Source organism: Myxocyprinus asiaticus, chromosome 6, assembly GCF_019703515.2.
Source record: "Myxocyprinus asiaticus isolate MX2 ecotype Aquarium Trade chromosome 6, UBuf_Myxa_2, whole genome shotgun sequence".
NCBI classification, from domain to species: Eukaryota; Metazoa; Chordata; class Actinopteri; order Cypriniformes; family Catostomidae; genus Myxocyprinus; species Myxocyprinus asiaticus.
The window spans coordinates 32,099,670-32,118,444 of NC_059349.1; the positions used below are offsets into that span (position 1 = coordinate 32,099,670).

The window sequence follows — 18,775 nt, forward strand, 5'->3', positions numbered from 1 at the left end:
TACATCAGATATGTTCTGATTGGCTGTTAATAGTCGCTTTCACACATACAGCATTTACCAGAAAATTAACTGCAATTTTCAGTTTGGAGGTCATGTGTGAACACGTCCCATTTAAAAATACCGGTAAATTTTGCACTGGCTATTTCCCTGAATAAGAAGTTGTAAAATTAACTAAAAAGTTACGTTTTGATGCTATGTGTGAACAGAGTCGTAAGATTAACGGTTTGAGCACGTATGAGGTCAGGACACGCTGACATAACACAGAGATTATTCAGTTACTCTGGAGTCCAAAAATGTCTTAAAATTGGACAGATAGTGAAATTATTCCATTTAGTCAGAGGATATAAAAAATATTTGATATTTTAGAGCTGTCTATAGAGGAAATGTATGATGCTCCACGATTCAAATCTGAAGTCATATGGTGAGTAGCCAATGGAAATCAATTGGAAAAAAACAAAACAGAAAAAGACAGAAACCGTTGCATGTCTGAATAGCAGATGATGCACATTTATCAGTAAATGTAATCCAACAATTTTACTTCAATTTACCAGGTTGCATGTGTTAAAGGGGCTATTGTATCGCATCACGCATCATTTTTGCTTTCAGTTTAGACTCTTGCTGGAATCTTGTGTTTGCTTAGGTCACGGTGAACAAGATAGAGAATAAAGCAAAGAAGAAAACTGAGAAATTGAATGTGTTTATTGTGTTTTGAATACCTGTAAGCAACTCTCTGATCTCCACGTCTGTAGTCTTGCGCAGGAGTCTCACAAGCGCTGGGATCCCACCGCAGTTCTTCAGGGCGATCTTGTTGTCATCATTGGCCTTGCCGTAAACCAGGTTCCTGAGTGCGCCACAGGCACTCCTGTGCACGTCAGTCATGCGGTGATCCAGCAAGTCCACTAGAAGCTGAATCCCACCCTGCCTCCGTATCTGACATACAAAGTGACAACATTATTGAATGCATGATAGACATTCAACTTAGACTAGATAGACTTCTATGACAATATCGAAACAGGCAAGTTTTTGGTTTAAATATTTGGTAACAGATAAGAACTGATAACGTGTGTACAAGTCCCTTTAAGGCAAGTCAGTTCACTTGATGGCCTTTCGATGTAGGGAGATGTTAGGCAGAATGACAGCCTCAGTCACCATTCAGTTTCATTTTATGGAAAAAAGATGAAAGTGAATGTTTACTGAGACTAACAGCTCCTTTTGTAATCCATGGAAGACACAAAGTCACATCAGTTTTGAACATGAGGATGAGTAAATGATAACTGAATTTTCATTTTTGGGTGAACTATTCCTTCTATGAGAATACCCTTCCTTGAATTTATTAGTACATGGCCTTTGTATAATATGCAGAATTGTTTGATATAAGTATGCAGGAGCTACCTCTGATTTTATTTTGTTGTCTCCAAAGCACAAATGCTGGAGGTAGGCTGCAGCGTTGGACTGTACAGATGGAAACTGGTGCTGCAGCATTTGGATGACCTCTGGCAGTTCAGGATCCCTCCAGCCAAACTCCCTTAAGAGGCACACAAACACAAAAACTACTGCATGTGGAGGAACTTTCACATAGAGAACAATACAATATCAAAAGCATGTCTGTGCAGGAATGACAAAATGTCTCTTGCTTAGAATGTAACATTTCTTTTCATCTTACCCTTTTAATCATTATGTGTAAATGTTTAAAAACATCTCTCTGCAGTCTCTGAATATGTTTCTCTTCACAATTAATCAAACTGAATGCAATATAATCGTACTTTTTTGCCAACATCTGTGATCTCCCGCTGTTAAATGTACTACTTTTCTGCTTTGAAACTACTAATCAAACACTAATAAACAGAGAAACGAATGACACTAAACGAAAACAATTTAACCTCAAAATATGATGCATGACAGCTTTGGTAAGGAGAAAAAGAAATTAAGACAAAAATAATGCATGAGAAACAAAGGTTTTACAGCTACCACATGTCAGTAATCGTTTTTACAATTCTAATTTCCATGCTTTTTGCTGAAGTATGCTAGATCTCGAGTAATACAGTATATACAGACAATAACATCATCTCCGAAATGGCAGCTTTATCACGGGTATAAGTGACAGCTGTGCTATTGCCTTGAGAAGTCCTCAGGTGCCTAGAACCATTCAGGAGGAGATCTGCATTTTCTATACCCCTAATCCTGTGACTATTTTGTTAAATTGGGTAGAATATCAGTGCAATATCAACATAGACAGTGAATTAAGAAGCCAGTTAAGACATTAAACATATTATTCTGATCTCTGCTCTGAAACACACAAAAATAATGCATTCACAACCATATTTACTAACAGGTGTGGCTCTGAATTGTCCTTAAAAATATACAATAGCTAAAAGTAGTGGCTTAAATACTGTCTATGAAGAAATAACTGAAGTCAAGGCCATTTTCTATACTTGCGACAGTCAGGAATAACAGCTGTAACCATAGTGAAACTTGTTGTGTTTCCATCCAAGTTGCAAATTCAAAGGGATAGTTCACCCAAAAATAAAAATTCTCTCATCACTTAATCACCGTCATGCCATCCCAGATATGTATGTCATTATATCTTCTGTTGAACACAAACAAAGATTTTTAGAAGAATGTTCCAGCTCTGTAGGTCCATACAATGTAAGTGAATGGTGATCAGAACAGGCCCAAAAATTATATAAAGGCAGCATAAAGGTAATCTATATGACTCCAGTGGTTAAATCTATGTCTTAGAAGTGATATGATAAGTGTGGGTGAGAAACGTCCTGGTTACTTTCGTAACCTCCTTTCCCTGATGGAGGGAACAAGATGTTGTGTCGATGTAGTGACAGTAGAGGTCACTCTTGGGAGCCCCAAAACAAAAAAGGCCAATGAGAATTGGCGAGTGGAATTTGCATACAGGTATAAAAGGAGCTGGTATGCAACCACTCATTCAGGTTTTGTGCTGAGGAGCCGAGACCAGGTCCCCGCCATTTCAGCGGGTAGTTCAGCATTGTGGCAAGAGGGACACAACGTCTCATTCCCTCCATCAGGGAACGGAGGTTACGAAAGTAACCAGGACGTTCCCTATCTGTCACTCACTCGATGTTGTGTCGATGTAGTAACACTAGGGGTCCCTATACAAAACCCCACAACTAGCTGAACTGTGTTGCGTGAACTGGCGGTGTGTGAGGGGCAGACTGCTGTGTGCCTCGTAGCCAACGCACCAGGCCATCACGTAACCTCCTCCAACACTCTTATGAGCGTTGAACGGTCCATCAGGAACAAGTCGACTGCCCAACTATAGGGACAGGCTAGCCCAGCCGAGGCCTCTTTTCCCACTCTTTTCTCCCCAAAAAGAGTGGAGTTTGTTAATTGACTGGGAGCCATAAGTGTCTGCATCGGGGGGTGTCCCTCCCAAGGGGAAGACACCACGTAGACCACACCCCAGCCAAAAAGGGGGGGGGGTGTATTTTGAGTGGAATATGTCACATGGTCTTACCGAGTCTTGTCGGAAGTATGTCATGTGGAGAGGTCCCATGGTAGGTCCTACCCAAAGGGGGATGTGGAAAGTCATCCAGGGATCACAGTCTGTGAACACTACTGGGAGTCAAGAGCGCACTATGCGCAAGCGGTACACTTGGCCAGTTGTCCCGGAACTTACCTGCTCGTGCCTGCCTCTACTCGGGACGAGACCGGCTCAACCAGGAGATTGTAGAACCTCGCAAAGGTGTTGGGTGCTGCCCAGCCCGCTGCTCTGCAGATGTCAGCTAAAGAGGCGCCACTGGCCAGGGCCCAGGAGGCCGGCACACTCCTGGTTGAGTGGGCTCGTAACCCTGCAGGGGGTGGCACGTCCTGAGCCTGATATGCCATCGTGATGGCGTCAATGACCCAGTGGGCGATCCTCTGTTTGGAGACAGTGCTTCCTTTCCGCTGTCCACCAAAGCAGACAAAGAGCTGCTCGGAGCTTCTAAAGCTCTGCGTGTGAACCAAGTAGATGTTTAAAGCTCGCACCGGACACAGCAACGCCAAGGCTGGGTCTGCCTCCTCCTGGGGCAGCGCTTGCAGGTTCACCACCTGATCCCTAAAAGGGGTCGTGGGAACCTTGGGCACATAGCCAGGTCGGGGCCTCCGGAACTCCAGGCACGATTCGCTGACAGAGAACACTTGCAGGTCCCCTACCCTCTTGATGGAAGTGAGCGCAGTCAGGAGGGCAGTCTTCAAAGAGAGTGCCTTAAGCTCAGCTGACTCCAAGGGCTCAAAGGGAGCTCCCTGTAGACCCTGAAGGACTACAGACAGGTCCCACAGGGGGACGAGGCACAGTCTAGAGGGATTCAACCTCCTAGCGTCTCTCAAGAACCTGATGATCAAGTCGTGCTTCCCCAAATACTTACCATCTACTACATCGTGATGTGCTGAAATAGCGGCTACATACACCTTCAAGGTGGAAGGGGACAGCCACCCCTCCAGCCTCTCCTGCAGGAAGGAAAGCACTGATCCGACTGTGCATCTCTGGGGGTCTTCGTGTCGGGAAGAACACCACTTAGCGAACAGACGCCACTTCAAGGTATACAGGCGCCTCATAGAGGGAGCCCTAGCCTGAGTGATCATGTCTACCACTGTGGGTGGTAGGCCACTTAGGTCTTCCGTGTCCTGTCCAGGGGCCAGACGTGGAGATTCCAGAGATCTGGTCGCGGGTGCCAGATGGTGCCCTATCCCTTAGAAAGATGGTCCTTCCTCAGGGGAAGTGCAAGTAGGCTCACTGGGGTAAGCGCGTATTTGCATAGTCCAGGGGGCCAGCTGTGTGCCAGCGCATCTATACCGAGGGGTGCCTCAGTCAGGGCGTACCAGAGCGGGTAGTGGGAGGATTCCCAGGAAGCAAACAGGTCTACCTGTGCTCGACCGAATCGACTCCAAATCAGCTGGACCACCTGAGGGTGGAGTCTCCACTCTCCCCTGAGGGTAACCTTATGTGACAGCACGTCCGCTGCGGTGTTGAGGTTGCCCGGGATGTGAGTGGCTCGTAGCGACTTGAGGCACTGCTGACTCCAGAAGAGGAGACAGCGGGCGAGTTGTGACATGCAATGGGAGCGTAGGCTGCATTGGAGGTTGATGTACGCTACCAACGCTGTGTTGTCCGTCCGGACCAACACTTGCTTGCCCTGGATCAACGGCCGAAACCTCCACAGGGCGAGCAGTACTGCCAACAACTCTAGGCAGTTGATGTGCCAACGCAGCCACAGGCCAGTCCAGGAGCCGACGGCTGTGTGCCCGTTGCATAAGGCGCCCCAGCCCGTCTTGGAGGCACCTGTTGTAATCACTACACGCCTGGAAACCTGCTCTAGGGGAACCCCTGCCCGTAGAAATGCAAGGTCGGTCCACGGGATGAAGAGACAGCGACAGATCGGCGTGATGGCCACACGATGTGTCCCGTGGCGCCATGCCCATCTCGGGACTCGAGTCTGAAGTAAGTGCTGTAGCGGTCTCACATGCATAAACCCGAGCAGTGTGGCCGCCGCTGAGGATGCCATATGTCCCAGGAGTCGCTGAAAAAGTTTCAGTGGAACCGCTGTTCTCTGTCTGAACGCCTTCAGACAGTTCAGCACCGACTGTGCGCACTCGTTCGTGAGTCCAACTCCAGACCGAGAGAAGAGATGCTCTGAACCGGGAAGAGCTTGCTCTTTTCCCAGTTGACCCAAAACCCCAGTCGGCTGAGGTGCCGGAGCACGAGGTCCCTGTGTGCACACAGCAACTCTTGAGAGTGAGCTAGGATTAGCCAGTTGTCGAGATAGTTGAGGATGCGGACACCCACTTCCCTTAGCGGGGCAAGGGCAGCCTCTGTAACCTTCGTGAAGACGCGAGAGGACAAGGACAGGCCGAAGGGGAGTACCTTGTACTGGTACGCCTGGCCTACGAAGGCAAACCGCAGGAAGGGTCTATGTCGAAGTAAGACCGAGACGTGAAAGTATGCATCCTTCAGGTCTACCGCCGCGAACCAACCTTGATGCCGGACGATCGCTAGAATGCATTTTTGCGTAAGCATCTTCAACGGAAGTCTGTGCAAAGCCCGGTTCAGTACTCGCAGGTCCAGGATTGGTCGCAACCCACCGCCTTTCTTCGGTACAATGAAGGGCTGTAGAACCCTTTCTTCATCTCGGCTGGAGGGACAGGCTCTATCGCGCCCTTGTGCAGAAGGGTAGCGATCTCCGCATGCAAGGTAGCGGCACTCTCGACCTTCACCGAGGTGAAGCGGACGGCGCTGAACCTGGGCGGGCGCCTGGTGAACTGAATCGCATAGCCGAGTCCGGATCAGCCATCGCGACAGGTTGGAAAGCGCAAGCCATGCGCCCAAACTCCAGGCGAGGGGGACCAAGGGAATGATCAAAGCCTTCCTCAGGTTCTTAGCGGCCAGCTGCGAGATGGGTGGCATCTGCTTCCTGCGGAGGGCTCCACACCGGAGCCGGACCACAGGGGTGGGCTGCGGCGGAGCCGGTGTTGTTGCTGCAGGAGGACGCCCTTGGCAGACAGGGTGCGGGGTCTTAAGCCGCGCCGGGGCAGGATATGTTGTAAAAACTCTGTCTGCTCCTTCACCGCCGAGAACTGCTGGGCACAGTCCTCGATGGTGTCGCCAAACAGGCCAACCTGGGAAATGGGGGTGTCAAGGGTGTCACCATAGGCTCTAGCCATCAGGGGCAATGTAAACCTACAGGCCCTGGACACAAGTGCACCGCGAGCGCCTTGTCCACCTGGGGATCATCAAATACACCCTGGTCGCTCCGCCATCGAGGGTAGGGAGAGCGGGGGAGCTGAATGACCAGGACCGGATAGTAAAAGGTGCCTCCCACGATCTTGTCAGCTCCTCACGCACTTCCTGGAAGAAAAGAACGGGGGTGGGGCGTGGCTGTGGGTGGTGCCCCGTGCCCAGGAACCGATCGTCGAGCCGCGAGGGTTCAGGGGAGAGTGGAGGGTTCCACTCTAGCACGATGCTAGCGGCCACCCAGGAAAGTACGTCTGTCATTTCCGCGTCGGCGTGAGACTGGGCGACCGTTCCCGAAGGAGGAAGCCGAGCCAAAGCCTCTGCGTCAGACTGGATGAGCCTGCTCTCCGATGCTACGCTCGATAACTCATTGTCTTCCGGAGCTCCGAACGAGAAATTGAACTCACGCTGAGACGAGCTGCCGGTCTCGTGCGAGAGCCCGATCGGGGCAAGTGAGCGTGCTGGGGAATGGGAAGTCTGTGGGGGGATACCCGGCGGAAGTGGTCCCATTGATGTCCCCAAATCGCCCCCAGTGCTAACCGACGCGGCCTCAAAACCGTAGGTAGGGGGACTGGTGCGGGGAGCCACTGGGGTGGCTTTCTTTCTTACGAAAGCAAGCCGCGACCACAACATTGCCATGGTCATGTTCTCGCAATGAGGACATGACTCATCCACGAACGATGTCTCCACATGGGCAGTGCCCAGACACGTAAGACAGCGATTGTGGCCGTCGGAAGCGGAGAGATAACGACTGTAACCAGGAATAACACACAAATGGAAAGGCATTTTTAAAAAGATGCATCTTTAAGTGTGCCACTCTTTCAGCAAGAAAATATACTCCTTTAGAATATACTCTTTTGAATGTTCTGCCGAAGCGCCCAGGGGCGTTCTCTGCAAACCACAGATACAGAGGGGGAGAAGCGCTGAAATGCGCCGTAAGATCCAGCAGAGAAAGGTGAATGAACTCGGCAGATGAATTCACTCAATGAATAGAACCGCTCGGCTCCAAAGAGAAAATCTGAATGAGTGGTTGCATACCAGCTCCTTTTATACTCGTATGTCAGTGGGAGTGGCATGCAAAATCCACTCGCCAATTCTCATTGGCCTTTTTTAAAAAAAAGCAGAGGTGTTTGGGGCTCCCAAGAGTGACCCCTAGTGTCACTACATCGACACAACGTCGAGTGAGTGACAGATAGGGAACAGATCAATATTTAAGTCTTTTTTTTTTTTTTTACTATAAATCTCTACTTTCAGATTGTAGATTTAAAGTAAAAAGGACTTAAATGTTGATCTGTTTCTCACCTAAAGCATTTGAATCACTTCAGAAGACACATATTACACCACTGGAGTCATATGGATGACTATTATGCTGCCTTTATTTGATTTTAAAAGGTCTGGTCACCATTCACTTGCATTGAAAGGACCTACAGAGCTGAGATATTCTTCTAAAAAAATTTTTTTGTGTGTGTTCAGCAGAAGAAAGAAAGTCATACACATCTGGAATGACATGAGGGTGAGTAAATGATGAGAGAATTTTAATTCACAAAACCCTCATTTCATTTTTGGGTGAACTATTCCTTTAATTTATTCGAAAAATCTGAATATTGTAAAAACAATTTTCGAATAAAGTAGTTTACATTCCATGTGTTTAAGAAAACAAAATTGTCACTTCTGGGTAAATTGCTGCAAAATAGATATGACAATGAAAGTTGAAGCCAATGTGGCTTTTGTGGCTTTTATTAAATGTAATAAATGTGTTCAGAGCATGCAGACAAAACGTTCTGACAAACTTCATGTTTGCTAGCGTTAAGTGGCAGATGCCTTATGTCGGGGAGCAAAAATGTGTCAGACAGTTTCGGGAAATAATAGTAGCCTATCATTTTGAGGACAGTGGCTCTGGCATTTCAGAATAACCAGAGCAACCTTTGAGATGCTATGCGATGTTAATGATTATATTCCTTGTGTGAATTATGTATTCAAATGGTTTGTTGAGGCAAAGTCATTACTCTTTTGATGTGCATCTATATTATTATTTAAATTCTATAGATATATGTTTGGTAAATGTGCTTTCATCATAGTTTATGCAGTGAAAAGTGAAAAAAAAAAAAAAAAAAAAAATAAAAAAAAACTTTTTTTATTTTTTATTTAAGATTTTTTTTAAAAATTACCGCATAAATAAAAACTTTTTTTGGGAACTTCATTCATCCTTGTTTTTTTTTTCCCCATTTAGCATTGTTTATGCAATATCCCAAAATGTGCATATAAATGCAAAGTCTTCAACCCTGTCTACACCGGACATCGTGCCACAACAGCTTGAGGCTGTCTACACTGGACACATAGAAGCAAACAGTCTACAAAAACGTGTATGGGTAAGCACGTGTAGTATTTAATGGGGTGTCCATAAACTGTTGGCGCGATGCGACCATCGCATTCAGTGTAGACAGCATTATTGATTACAATGAGAGTGATTAGCTTTTGATGCGACATGTAAACAGGGTGTTAATCGCAAATGACACTATGACCCCGTTTCCACCTGGTATTAAGATGCATTTCGGGTGAACCGATCACATGTGGTCAGCACTAAATGCAGGTCTAAACGGGGTCTAAAACTATTTGTGTTCGGATCACAAAAACCACATACGAATGTGGTCAAAAACTCATGTGTCCACATCACATTTGAGGTGTAAATGCTAATCCATCCTGTATGCGTTCCTGCAGCATTGAAGTGCCACCTCTCATCTGTCAATCAACCACTGCGCTAAAACAATTGTTTTGAAGTTTGCCGGTTACAAGCAGTTTCAAAAGGAAATAACCATCCGATCAGAAATTTTTAAAAAGCTTATACAAAGACAGTTATGAAAGCTTCACGGATCTTCTTTAGTGTGTCTGATATCAAAACAGATGAGAAGCACGAACACCGGAAGCTCCATTTAATACAGGGAATCCAGTAAAATTATGGATAATTCTGCGTGATATGTTGCATTTGTGCTTAGAATAAATTTCAGCCGCTTCTGGGAGAAACAGTGTGCTGTTATTTTTCATGCTTTCTTTGTCTTTTCTGACTTTGTTGCACTTTAATATCATGCAGTAACACACTGACATAATGATTGATTTATGTTGTCAAAAAACAGAGACTCTCCCCTCCAAATCCGAACACAAGTGGTCATAGGAGACATATTTAAATGACTAGGTGTAAACAGCGATATGTCTCACCTGAACACATATGATCAGATCACCCGAGACGCATCGTAATACCGGGTGGAAACTGGGTCATTGTTAATAAATGAGTCCAATAGAGATGTGTTTATCAAATTTTAACAGAGAGTAGAGTGTTTGGGTTGCATTGTGAGTCCTGAACATATCCTGGACTCAGGTCGGTTAAAGAATGTGGCTGTCATTCTCATTTATAACCAGACTGTGTGTGAACGTAACTTTATTAAGCCCTCTAAAACAGGACTAACAACTGTATTCAATTGCTGTGTGAATATAGCCATACTGCATGCAGTTGGCTCTCTCTCCATCCCTCCATCCCACTCTCATTCTATGTAAAGCATGAACAGAACACCAAACCCTGCACAGAGCGGCAAACACTGTCTCCATGCAACCGCCATGTCAGAGACAGTCAAACAAGAGGAAACAATTCAAATAATAAGATCCTGCGTGAGAGACATGGGGCAGTAATGACAGAAGGAGAGCACAAGGAGGGAAGACAAGAGAGGAAAAACAAGAAACTGGTGGGGGCAGAGAGAAAATGCAACATTGCCTTATTTTCACTCACGGCCTGTAAGGCAGGGGAAAAAAAAGGAAAACAACAACATGATGGACAAACCTCTCTGAGTAAGAGGCACCATGGGAAAAATTTTATTGTAGCATGTCCTATTTCTCTCAGGGCGGTTGTTGTCACAAAATGGAATCCATTGGGAAAAGGTCACAAAGGAGATTTGGGAATAATCCGGAAAGATGGGCACTTTGTCTTCACTCGCTGTATTTTTTTTCTTTGTATCACTGTTTAACCTTGAAGATGCAATCAAGATGTGTTTAAATCATGGCTCACACTAAGCTTTCGATGTCCGATGATCAAGCCGAACTTACCAATGCGTTAGATGTGATTGGAGCATCACAGCATGCTGTCATAAATCATAAAAGCATGCTAATTGATAATGTACGTGTTAATAAGTAAATAAAAAATACCACAAAAATGACTGTAAAACTTTATATGCTAATCAATGTGGTGCTGTCACGTATGTCAACTGTTGGTTAATTAATGTAAATAAAGTTTACACAGTAGCCTTAAAATTACTGGTAATTAACTAAAGCACTAAAATGGAATTATTCACTGTTTACCTCCATGTAATTACATGGATGGCAGTAAATCAGAAGGCATGGCCCCAATGCTTTACCAGTACCAGCACACAAGCGGGTTTTGTGTCTAGCAAAGCAAAGTGCCTCTAGCACTGTAAAAAATTGCCAGGATTTAACAGTAATTTCTTACAATACTGTTTCAATATTTTACTCTTTTTCTGTCACAACAAAACAAAATACTATAAAGAAAGAAATGTGAATATCGCACTGCATTATGGGAAAACTGAGTTTTGTTTGAAGTCACCATTATGGTGTTTAGTGATCCCTTTGAATGGGACCGTATCTTATTTATTTTTAATTAAGTTTCTCCCAGATTGTGCAGCTGTGTTTAAAACCACAATTAATTGTAATGTATGGAGAAAATAGTCAATTTAGTGGTTGACTTTATGTTGGCCCATGATGTATAAACTACACCATATGATGTATTTGAAAGTAAAGAAATAGTATAATCTTAAATAACCAATGAGGAAGGTATGTTTGCAAAGCTAGGCTATAATATAGTTGGTTTTATCACTCATTAACTTTTTATCATGAGATATCATTCAGGCACACAAAATATCAACACTCAGCATACAAATCTCAACGATAGTGGCACTTAACAAACAGTGTAGAAAAAAAAATGCAGATGATCATTGTGATTCTACAACACAGAATTGCTACATTACAGTAATTTATTGGTCCTGTTCACTGTGAAGTCACTGTATACAATTGTCTTTTATTTGTAATAAATTTAGAAATACTACTGTAAAATATACTGTGAAAGTCATGCAACTAGTAGCCAGGAATTTACTGTACACTCACACTAATTCGTTTTACAAAATATGTATTTTTTGGTTATATATTTCACCCACTGTTTGGTACGCCTGTGGTTATGCACATTTTTAAATAAATAGGTTTGCTTATATTGAAGTCATGCAAGCAACACCCCATACATGATACAGCCATAACAAAAATATTAACCCATGCATGCCTACATAAGTGATGAGGATTAAGCAATAATTTTAATGTGTACAGCACATTGCTCATATTTATTAGATATTTGCTGCTCTATAAATGACTATATCATTTATGATTAAAGTAATGGAACCCTGCTAGAGTCCTCATCTGCATCATTAAACCTTAGCGCTGAATCATTCCCAGCAAGTTAGTCCTACAGAGACACACACATATGCAGAGTGCAAGCTGCTTCTGCCTGGTGACACTTTCCTCCTCTCTGTCAGGTCTGTCACTGGCAGCCAAATCCTTAACCTCCCTATTATGACAATTAATGCCTGGGTGAGGCCACTCCCCCCAGCAGAGCTCCAGTCACTGTGGCAGGCTGTTGAACAGGGATGAACCTACCATAAAATCACCAAACATGAATAATCAAATGTCTGCTCTGAGCCCAGGCCTGCAAAAATGTCATTCCTTTGCCAAAGCCGGAGAAGGATTTGGCTGGGAAATGACTCATTCACGCAACAGAGAACAGAGAGCACTTTCGTGAAGCACACACAGATTTAAGCCCCACGTGGTCTGGAATGGAGAGGCACTGTGGGTGGATGGTTCATCTTCTAATAAGCAGTCTGTCCCTTAACCTTCACCTGCAAGATCTGACATCTAATCAGTACAAATTAAACTAAGCTTTGACAGTTATTAAAAGTTGTAATAAGAAAACGAGGGAGACAAAAGCAGATGCTCTATTCCAAAACCTAATGAGCTGCCTACTTAAACTGCATTTTAAGGCATCATAGGAATTCTCCTGACACAAAGTCTGTTCCAAAAAGTAGAAAACTTAATTATGCTGTCTTAAGCATAAGTATCAAGAAGATGCTTTTTTTGGGACAAATTCTAAGACAGCATTGCATGTATCCTTCGTATTGTGATGAGCCAAAACATTTTGTTTTATCCAATATGGAGAGCAGAAGAAATTTATATTAAACTTATATTTCATGCAACACTTAAAAATATTAATTATTAATTATAATATTGATTATTTTACCCAATATTTGTGTGTGCTATGTATTTATAAACTACTAAGAGTATCGCACTCAAAGGCAGCTGCCTATTTAGGCAAAAGGCAGTGAGGCAGCTCACTAGGTTGTGGAACAAAGCTAGAGACAAAGAGAGTTATGGATTTATAACATGGTTGCCAGGAAGGCAGCCTGAAATCCTTCAGCAGAAAGTAATGTAACATTTGGGCACTCACTGGATTGAGACAAACTCTCCAGTTTGTGGCAGCTCTTTGTTTGGGCTTTTGTTCTGGTTCAGTCAGGTGAGCCTATCTTTCATCCCCATTGCAGAAACATTAACACCACAAAACCCAGCTCCATGTTTCATTGCATCAGTCTAAATAACCCACGGGGCCAGAGGAAGAAGAGGATAAGCCCCTCACGGACCACTGAATGATGCGCTGTGTGAAAAAACAGCCAAATAAAAGCATCATAAATTATGCATTCAGAATGCCTGACTGAGCATGATTATTAGAAATAAAGCTAATGGAATGATATTTTAAAAGGGATGCAGCCTAGGTAAATCTAATACAGTCTGGATGGGAGATACACGGCAAACCCTGCTCTGATCAACTACAAAATGCTTTCAAAAATACTCATACCAGGGGCGTCATGCACCTATCATTTTTATTTATTTATTTATTTATTATTATAATTTTTTTTTTTTTTTTATTTGTTTTGAGGGGGCACCAAGGTCAACATTTGGTCAACGGTGCCCACAACTGCTTCAATTCGATAGATAATGAAAACATTCAGCCTATCTCTGAATGAGGCAATTACGGTAAACATTGTATTCCGTGTTCAATGATAGCTAATAAAACGAAGAAAATTAACTAAATAAAATGGTCCAGCTGATTTGGAGTCAATTCGGACAGGCACAGGTGGACCTGTTCGCCTCCCAAGAATCCTCCCACTGCCCGCTCTGGTACGCCCTGACCAAGGCCCCCCTTGGCATAGACGCACTGGCACACAGCTGGCCCCCTGGCCTGCGCAAATATGCGTTTCCCCAGTGAGCCTACTTGCACAGACTCTGTGCAAGGTCAGGGAGGACGAGGAGCAGGTCGTCCTGGTAGCACCCTACTGGCCCACCCGGACGTGGTTCTCGGACCTCACACTCCTCGTAACAGCCCCCCCCCCCCCCCCCCCCGGCGAATTCCCCTGAGGAAGGACCTTCTTTCTCAGGGACAGGGCACCATCTGGCACCCGCGACCAGACCTCTGGAATCTCCATGTCTGGCCCCTGGACGGGACGCGGACGACCTAAGCGGTCTACCACCTGCGGTGGTAGACACGGTCACTCAGGCTAGGGCCCCCTCTACGAGGTGCCTGTATGCCTTTAAGTGGCGTCTGTTCGCTAAGTGGTGTTCTTCCTGACGGGAAGACCCCCAGAGATGCGCAGTCAGATCAGTGCTTTCCTTCCTGCAGGAGAGGTTGGAAGGGAAGCTGTCCCCTTCCACCTTGAAGGTGTACGTTGCCGCCATAGCAGCACACCACGACACAGCCGACGGTAAGTCCTTAGGGAAGCACGACCTGATCATCAGGTTCCTAAGAGGCGCCAGGAGGCTGAATCCCTCCAGACCGCACCTCGTTCCCTCATGGGACCACTCTGTAGTTCTTCAGGGTCTACAGAGAGCCCCCTTTGAGCCTTTGCAGTCAGCTGAGCTTAAGGCACTGTCCTTGAAGGCTGCCCTCCTGACTGTGATCACTTCCATCAAGAGAGTAGGAGACCTGCAAGCGTTCTCTGTCAGTGAAACATGCCTGGAGTTCAGTCCGGGCTACTCTCACGTGATCCTGAGACCCCGACCTGGCTATGTGCCCAAGTCTCCCTCGACCCCTTTTAGGGACTAGGTGGTGAACCTGCGAGTGCTGCCCCAGGAGGAGGCAGACCCAGCCCTATCGTTGCTGTGTCCGGTGCGCGCTTTATGCATCTATTTGGATTGCATGCAGAGCTTTAGGATCTCTGAGCAGCTCTTTGTCTGCTTTGGTGGACAGCGGAAAGGAAGTGCTGTCTCCAAGCAGAGGATTGCCCACTGGCTCATTGATGCCATAGCTATGGCATATCACGCCCAGGATATGCTGCCCCCAGTAGGGCTATGAGCCCATTCTACCAGAGGTCTAGTGGCCTCCTGGGCCCTGGCCAGGGGTGCCTCTCTAACAGACATTTGCAGAGCAGCGGGCTGGGCAACACCCAACACCTTTGCAAGGTTCTACAACCTCCGGGTGGAACCGGTTTCGTCCCAGGTAGTGGCACGCAATACAAGTGGATAAGCCCGGGATAGCTGGCCAGGTGTATCGCTTGCACATAGCGCCTTTCACCTCTTCTGAGCTGAAGAAGTGCACCATTAATTGCTAACTAAGAGCCCTGTTCTGGGGTAGGTGCTCCGCATGTGGCGGTTCCCTGTAAGGTAACCCCATGCGATATATATCTTCCGCTAATTTGTTTCCCTGTTGGCAAACTGCGTCTTCCTTGGGCAGAGCCCCTCTGCCACAGTCTCCATATTTGTAGTAACTCCTCCCCCGTTGGGTAGGATCTACCTTGAGACTCTCCACATGGTCGTCAAGACCATGTGACATATTTTTCCACTTAAATATCCCCCCCTCTCTTTGGGCGAGGTGTGGTCTCCGCGGTGTCCTCCCCTTGGGAGGGACGGCCCAGTCGGATAATCCCCCTTCTTTTTTAGGGAGTGGAAAAAAGAAGGGAAAAAGAGGCCACGACTGGGTTAGCTGTCTCTAACTTTTGGGTAGTCGACTTTTCCCCAAAGGGCCATTTGACACTCATAACTATGTTGGGGGAGGTTACGTGTCAGCCTGGTGTGCTGGCTACGAGGCACACAGTGGTCTGCCCATCACACACCGCCAGTTCACGTAACACAGTTCAGCCAGTTGTGGCGTTTCATATAGGGACCCCTAGTGTCACTACATCGACACAACATCGAGTGAGTGACAGACAGGGAACGTCCTGGTTACTTGCGTAACCTCCGTTCCCTGATGGAGGGAATGAGACGTTGTGTCCCTCCTGCCACAACGCTGAACTACCCGCTGAAATTTATCAAAGACCAGAGGTGTCTCGGGCTCCCAAGAGTGACCCCTAGTGTCACTACATTTACACAACGTCTCGTTCCCTCCTTACGTGCACGTAAACGTGGTCTAAGTAATGACAGAATGAAAGATATATATATATATATATATATAATAAAAGATATAGAAGCCTCAGCGATATAAAATGATGTCCACACAGCAAACTAACAAGTACTAACAACTTCTAACCACAGGTAAAGAGCTAAAGTACCAATCACACAACTTTGTGATTTCATGTTCGTTAGAACTACGGTTTTGGGAAACACCAAATCGTTGAACTATGTTGGTAACAATGAAACTTGCGACCATAGCTGTCTAACAATGCTTTTGGAAAATACACCCCAAATCAGACTACGCTTAAGGGGAACTGAATACATAAAAGCTAAATACCGGCTGATTAAAGTTATCCTTGTGAGCAGTCGTGAAAAGATCAAATATTTGTATCTTGTGTACTGTGTGCCATAAGCAGTCGTGCAAGAAAAAGCGAGAGTAATGTCTGGTGAACGAGCTTGAAAAGTGCCGCCTTTCTCCCATTGAATATAGGAACCATGTACAATCATATTTTGTTACTTAGTTTTTATAATGACTGGAAATAAGAGGATTCACACTGAAATAAGATAAGCCGCTGCTTTCTTTAAACATGAAGAGAGTGTAAAGATGCCGCAAAACCTGTCAAAAACATTTCAGCACCAAAGGAAAAGAACAGCGACTGATCAGACAAAAACATAAATATAATCTATATTAGACCATGAAAAAACTGACTGACTGTTTCACAAAATGCAGACATAGTAGCACTGTAGTTGATATAGTTTTTATTAACATAACTCCAAGCTTTCTCTTTGTGCTCGACCTTCCCTTCTCCAAGGCAGCGACCAGACGCGGAAGATGTGACTTGAATTGGACTGAAAAAATTTAGTCAGGTGAATAAAGATTATGCCACTGTCATTCTTTTTTACATGCAATAATCATTTAATTTAATTATCGAAAGTAAAAATACATTTTTGAAATTTCAAATAATCCATGCAAAATCCTCTTGGCTCAAATATCTAAGGGGGCATGTTCCCCTTCAGTCTGAATGGGCATGATGGCTCTGACTCAAACCATGAGTAAAATAACTGCAAAGGAATGAAAATGATTAATAAAGCCAAGGCATTCCGGGAACTGGTATATTAAACATTTCAAGACACAGTTGCAAGAAACCCCTTCAATGATGCAATTTTGGAGCACCACAATGGAAAAAAAAACCTTGAACGTACCAAGAAGCCTGGATCGGTAAGAAATGTAAGCGCAGCATAGTTCTAGCTGGAAGACTAGCAGCTGTACATCATCGCACCATTAGCTAGGTAACTCCTAGCCAATCACATGTAAGCCAGTGCTTTATAAGTCTGCTCACAATCTATCACATTGCGTTTCAGTGTGCTAACATGGCAATTTCCACCACCCCACCACCACCAGTTGAGTCCCATCCTGCATGGGGGTAGGCTCCTCACCCCTGCCTACTATCTTATATCTCCGGCAGGATATGACAGTTCCGAGTACAACTTCTTCGGACCGCCAGATGGGGCTTATGCCAAAGAGAGACATTACATTTCTGTTTTATATTCATCAAATAAACGTCATCTTAAATTTCACTCAAGTCTGCGATTCTTCCTGATAGAAACGCAGTTCCATTTGGTCTTATAATGGAAAAGCACTTATAGATGAAATTTGGTCGATATATAGTAGCAACAATGATTTGTGATAGTCTTGGAAGCATTTGTTAGAATGGACTAAACAAATAATCAATCATGTTCCAAACGGTATGAAGTCTCGTTTTCCAAAAAAGTGTGATTATGAATTTGTAGCTTAACATTTATAGCAAACATTTCTAGCTATCATTGCAAATTAAACACCTAATAAACTAAATGTAGTAACTTGTTGTTTTGTGAAGAAAACTTAATGTTTACTAAAAAAATAAGCATATTTCTTTCTGAAAATAAAAATAGGGTGTGGCCATGAAAATATTGATAGGGCCAGCAAAATTAAAAAAAATATTGTTGAGCCTAAACATCAAGAAATGGCTACTGACCTCTGTTGCTCACAGAAGAAATGGTACTGCTAATTGCCACATGTTTCAAGTTTATGCTGCGCCAATATAATCAGCACATTTAGGTCTGTTTGCATGTCGTACAACTTGCTTCTGGCACTATGGGCAGATGAAAAGACAACTTACACATGCTGAACAGAGTAAATAAGACCAGTCACCAGCCCATGTAATCGCTGAAGCTCTAGCTTGTGTCTTAGCCGCTGAAGCGTGTTAACTGTTAAAACAAACACTCTAATGAGCGTAGAGCTCCTATGTCCTCTCGGCTTGCTCCCTGGCTTTCCTATACAAACATGAGCAGCCCGCTGAATAAGCTTCTAGCACTCAGCACTGAAACATGCACTCCCTGCACTTCCACTCTATTATGTGTTTTTGGCTGAAAGCAAACTGGAAAACGAGCGCTAGATCAACAACATGACAGCTCAATCAAAGACGATTCATGCATGCACACACACAATAGATCATCTTTAAACTGCGGTACTGTAATGGGTTTGACAAAAGTCGTGGGTTGGCACTTAATTGG

The 18,775-nt window shown here is 44.7% G+C and overlaps 1 protein-coding gene across 6 annotated transcripts in view; it reads right to left on the minus strand.

Moving 5' to 3' along the window:
* LOC127443090 (catenin delta-2-like) overlaps positions 1-18,775 on the minus strand; it is a 138,941-nt gene that overhangs the window by 27,595 nt on the left and 92,571 nt on the right. For all 6 annotated transcript variants that reach the window (XM_051701590.1, XM_051701588.1, XM_051701592.1 and 3 more), the window contains 2 exons: positions 1,393-1,525; positions 717-930 (listed from right to left, as the gene is read on the minus strand). In XM_051701590.1, the coding sequence (XP_051557550.1) occupies positions 717-930; positions 1,393-1,525 (347 nt within the window). The remainder of the gene's footprint in view (positions 1-716; positions 931-1,392; positions 1,526-18,775) is intronic.